General features: G+C 41.0%; 1 protein-coding gene across 1 annotated transcript; it reads left to right on the top strand.

The window, feature by feature from the left end:
* Positions 1–1,777: 1,777 nt before the first annotated feature.
* On the top strand, positions 1,778–4,102 carry LOC139314098 (leucine-rich repeat-containing protein 52-like). Its single transcript, XM_070939626.1, has 2 exons — positions 1,778–2,417; positions 3,846–4,102. Exons 1-2 carry the CDS (start codon positions 1,778–1,780, stop codon positions 4,100–4,102), a joined length of 897 nt encoding a protein of 298 aa, XP_070795727.1.
* The last annotated feature ends 1,451 nt before the right edge of the window (positions 4,103–5,553 follow it).

Below are 5,553 nucleotides of genomic sequence, written 5' to 3'. Positions count from 1 at the left end.
GCTGCTTGCTTTCTTTAGTTATAATTTCAGTCAAAATAGTGAAAAATGGAACAATTAGTATTACAATATTATATTAAATTTGTTGCAAAAATTCACTTATTGCTATAACTACAACACCTGGAGTGATGTACATTGAACTGGAGGAAAACAAACAGGTATATTTAAGTAGGAGTTATTGCTGATTCCATCTAGACCTAGAATTGTTCTGGCTCAGCTACATCTTCATGGTATCCGAAGCAGAACATCTAGATTCAGTCTCAGTTTTGTTCCATATAGCATCAACCTTGTGAACTCTCAAGCGTCCTCTTTCCACTATGTATTCAAAATGGACAGTGATCAATACATATTGATCACACACACACACACACACACGCACACATGTACATGTGTGTGTGTGTGTGTGTATGTATTTGTTGTTGTTAGTTGCGAAGTCGTGTCCGACCCATCATGACCCCATGGACAACGTTCCTCCAGGCCTTCCTGTCCTATACCATCCCCCAAAGTCCATTTAAGCTCACGCCTAATACTTCAGTGACTCCATCCAGCCACCTCATTCTCTGTCGTCCCCTTCTTCTTTTGCCCTCAATCTTTCCCAGCATTAGGCTCTTCTCCAGTGAGTCCTTCCTTCTCATTAGATGGCCAAAGTTTTTGAGAGAGAGAGAGAGAGAGAGAGAGAGAGAGAGAGAGAGAGAGAGAGAGAGAGAAGAAAGAGTGTATACATACATACATACATACACACACACATACATACACACATATATGTATATATATATAGAGAGAGAGAAAAACACACACAAAACCTATGAAAAGTAAAATAGATATTGTACCTTTACAGGGAGGATACATGAGATGTGGGTGTGGCTTACTGATGATGGCTAACGAGCCAGAAATAGATCTATATAAGTCTCTCACTAAGCAGCATAGGGCAGCATAGGGCCTGCTGGCTGCCAGAAAGAAAAAAGCTCAGAATCGAGTGGATGTGACTCCACTGAGCTAGGGCTGTAGAAAAATCTTGGTTACATAGGAGAAACCTGGCTAAAAGAAAAACATACACAAAACCTACGAAAAGTAATATATATATATATATATATGTTTTTCTTCTAGCCAGGTTTTCCCTACGTAGCCAAGGTTTTTTTGTAGCTCCAGCTCAGTAGAATCACATCTACTCGGTTCTGGGCTTTTTTCCTTTCTAACACATATAGCATGTGTATATGTGTGTTATGTATGTGTATGGGCATTTACTTTCTTTTGAGAGCAGGCAACAAATTCATTTTTAATGTGTGCCAGCGTGCCCACATTAAAAAATAACAATAAAGTTTACCTTATCTATCTTTTGTTTTTCTATATGAAACTTGGTCATATATGTAAATGCATATATATGAATAAACCATTGTGTAGTGTATATATTTTACATGTTAAGCAATGAAATTGTGTAAATATTATTATGCTTTGTAATAATATAATTATTGATAATTATATATATAATTGTAACAATAATATGATTATTGTTACAAAAATATGAAAGACTGGAATATGCATAAATGATAAAAAAAATGAATATTTATTAAGACAGTTGACATAGGCAGGTCTGCTTGTACATCACCATCATGATTCCAGAGTATGGGCTAAGGAGGTGATGTCATAAAGGTGACAGTAACAACTAAGATGACTTGGAGCTCTTCTAGCAGGAACTGGTAAACTAATATTCTCCTCTGCATCTGAAATTTCAAAAAGGCAAGTCCCCTTCTGATGAAGCTAAAGGAGAGAAAACTACAAGATGGGGTATTTCATTCCGATCTCTTGTCATAGTTCTCCACTTTTGTGGACAATTCTTGCACTTGGAATGAAATGGATAGAAGAGGCCCTGAGTTGCCCCACAGAATGTACTTGTAATAAGTTGCAAGTGAACTGCACAGGAAAAAAATTGCAAAACTTTCCAACCACAATTCCTCTGACTACTAAAAAACTAATTCTGGCACAGAACAATCTCACCAATTTACCACTATTAACCATGAGTTATCTCAATGAACTGGTCCACCTTGATTGCAGCCACAATCTGATAACAATGGACTTGGATTTCAGCTTTCCAGGGTTAATCAAACTGACATATTTGGATCTCAGTTTCAACAGGCTCTCCCACATAACATCCTTCACTTTTTCACAACTGAGTGAGCTGCTGCTCTTAAATCTCTCTGGCAATCCATTGATGGTGGAGATTATGGAGCAAGCCTTTGAAAAGAACAGTCTTCTGAGATATATAGATTTGAGTAATTGTGGCTTGTCTTACCTCAGTGCTGAAATGTTCCAAAAACTGTACAGACTTCGTATTTTGGGAATAAAGGATAACCCCTGGAATTGTGACTGCAAATTCCTGATGTTCTCCAACTGGCTAACAAATACTGATATTAAATCCCCAGGTGAGATTGGACTTCATGTTGAATACCTCTTTTATTCCCTGAGTTAATTAGGAATGTGGATTCTTCAATTAGCAGTCAACTCCACAGACTTAATTACACTCCAATGAGTCCCCCTGTATTTCTGCCTTAGACAACTTTCACAAATCCTCAGATTAGTCATCAACTGTAATGTGTACAGCACATTCCATATGTATGGCCAGCCATTTCAATTACAGGTTGCTAGCAATTTATTAAAAATGAGATAAAAAGAAAAATTACAAAATCATAAATGACATATATAGCAGCTGAAGAAAAACCAACAGCAAGAATAAACATTGCTAATTGAAATATATTTCCCTACATTTACTATTAATTTGTCACAATCCTTCAGTTGGAGGGAAATAATCAATTCAAAATAACTGCAGAGTCAGAACATCAATACCATCCCTGAACTTAGTTGAAATTTAGCATTGTGGGTCCACAGTGATATCAGATAATGCCTATACCAGTGACGGCTAACTTTTTCGGCACCGAGTGCCAAAACGGGAGCACGCACAAACCTTTTCGGCACCGAGTGCTGAAGTGGGAGCAAGTGTATGCACACTGGAAACCAGAAAAGCAGATGAACCTCCAGTTTCTGGTGCGTATATGTGTGCCAATCACCTGCTCTTCTCGTTTCTGGCCCACCTGTGCAAAGACTAACTGCCCGCTGCACATGCACCAGCTCCACCTGGCCTTTCAGGGGTCCTTGTGCCTCCCTGCCCGCCCCCCTGCTGCCCCCCTTCCTCCTGTCGGGGTGGCAGGCATCCCCACCAATGACCCGGTTCCACAGCTCTGGACAGGGAGAGAAAGTTAGAAAGGGGAATGCCACCTCCCTCTGCTGGCAAGCTGGAGCCCCTTCCTGGCTTTGGAGGTAAGGGGTGTCAGCATTCCTGGGGCTTGGGTTAGGGGGGCAGAAGATGGGAGAGCTTCACCCCAACTCTGGCCGGTATGAAGCACCCCCCAGCCCACCACTGAGAACAAGCTAGCGCAGTTTCCCCCCCCAGTTGCTTCCTGGCCAGTGCACCTCTTACCCAGTGGTGGGATTCAAATAATTTAACAACCGGTTCTCTGCCCTAATGATTTCTTCCAACAACCAGTTCACCAAACTGTTCAGAAAGTTGACAACCGGTTCTCCCAAAGTAGTGCGAACTGGCTGAATCCCACCACTGCTCTTACCCCTTGGTGGCATCTCCATGCTGCGCTCTCCTCCAGCCCTCCTGGGGCAGCTTGCCTCCCCGACGGCAGTTCCTTCTCCTTTTCCTCCTCCAGCATCCCAGCTGGAAGTGGCAGCATGAGAACTGCCACCGCCCCCTTGCAGTGGCAGGAGCAGCAGGCTGGGCGGCTGTAGAGTTACCAGTAACTGTTTAAAATTCACACTAGTTCTCATTTTATGTTTCCTTTTTGCAGATTTTGAGAATACCACTTGCAGTAAACCAGAAAAAATGCAGGGTCTTTCTCTCATCAAGGCAAAATTGGAGCTCCGTTACCTGTGCCTTCTGCACTTACAACTAGAAGATTTCATATACATCTGTCTATTAACCTTCTGTGTTTTCTTTGGAGGAACTCTAGTAGCATGGCTGGTTGGGTTTGGCACAGTGATGTATTACCATCCTGTAGTGAGACTATATGATGAACCAGAGGATGAAGAGTACAGAATGATTTAACTAATTGCTTTGGAGGTCTTCCAAGTGTCAATACCTAATGCAGATGCACCAACTTTTTAGTCCCTTTGTTTTATTACAAAATTTGTTAGTTGCAGTTTTAACTCATTTAAAGGGAGAGATTTCATTTTATTTCATTATGAATAAAAATACAGCCTTGAGGTAGGGGATAGGATGATCAAAAGAGGATTATGTATCAGAGAAAGAGAATTTCTAATGTGTTGGGGTGTGGATGTGTCTTCCAACAATGAAATATTTCTAAGAAAATATAGAAGTAACAGAATAGAGGACAAGCAAGAAAACCTCCTCCTTTTTATGTGATTGGCTATAAAAAGTTTGTTTCTGAACAAAGACTTTGGTAGGAATAAACAAAAGCCTCGCTCATGAAAATTACACAATGGAAATCAGATAGATTTTTTTCCAGTACTAGTACTAAGAGAAGTTGAAAACAATTGCCTCCTCTCCTTTTTTAAAGCATTTTGAGTTTCAGTCAGAGTCCATTTCAACTGAAAAAAAATTACTGTAATGGAAATGTACTAGTTGACATAGCATACAACAAAATAAATGCTACAGAGCATTTCTCAGAGTATAAAAAGTCCTAGTCTTGGTAAAAGCTATTCTCTTCTAGAGTCTGTGGGGTAGCTTTGGAGCAGCAGTTCTGTACTATCTATATTGCTTTGGGTCATACTGGAGTAGCTATTATGGTTCCTCATTCATGGGGGAAGCAAAAGAGAATATGTTGTGTCTTGGCCTCAATGGTGGGAGGATGTGTGTATGGAAATTCTGTGCAGCAGGCAGCCATGTTATAAATGCAGCATATGGAGGTCCTAGGGAACAATCACACACTGAGGAAAGGTGCAAGCAGAGTGAGCAGATGCGGCATAAAAACAGGAGTGGACTTAGGAGGAAAAAGCAGATATGTGCATGACAGGTGGCTGAGGAAGAGTAAAGCCATATCAAATATAATAATACAAAAATACACAATGTCATGAGAACTCAAAGGAAAAAGTCAGAGACTTGGTCAAAAATGTAGGAGTAAGGGAAAAGTCCAGTTGACATCACAGCGGTCTCAGACACACATTCACTGTGCTGACTTCTCCCTGTTTGTGGGCTCCATGGGAGCCAAAGCCACCCTGTAGGGGTGATGAAGCAAAGGGGGGCACCCTGTGAGGTCGTGGAGAGTTGCAGCTTTCCTGTCTGACCCTAGATTTCTTTTCCCTCTCAGCCATGGCAAGAAGAAAATGCAGCTAAAGATGGCTGCCACAAAGCTGGGATAACCAATGAACATCTAAGACTGGTGCTGGAGTGAAGTAGGTGCACAGTGACTGGAACTGGGGGAGAGGATTTCCTTTTGCTTTAAATTCAACCCCAAGGAACAATTTAGAACTATTTTCTCAGAATTATCTGTAAAAGTGGCGTCTAAGCATTCTGAGAAACTACCAGATTGGAAATGA

Source organism: Pituophis catenifer, unplaced genomic scaffold (assembly GCF_029215685.1).
Source record: "Pituophis catenifer annectens isolate HBS135680 unplaced genomic scaffold, rPitCat1.0.hap2 SCAF_3, whole genome shotgun sequence".
In the NCBI taxonomy this organism is placed as follows: Eukaryota; Metazoa; Chordata; class Lepidosauria; order Squamata; family Colubridae; genus Pituophis; species Pituophis catenifer.
This window is presented reverse-complemented; position numbering and strand designations above follow the sequence as displayed.

What these genes read in the sequence shown, in the direction of transcription:
- LOC139314098 (XM_070939626.1), top strand. Translation starts at nt 1,778, where the DNA reads ATGGGGTATTTCATTCCGATCTCTTGTCATAGTTCTCCACTTTTGTGG. An exon ending in TACTGATATTAAATCCCCAG is followed by an intron (nt 2,418 to 3,845) that starts GTGAGATTGGAC and finishes TCCTTTTTGCAG; the next exon opens with ATTTTGAGAATACCACTTGC.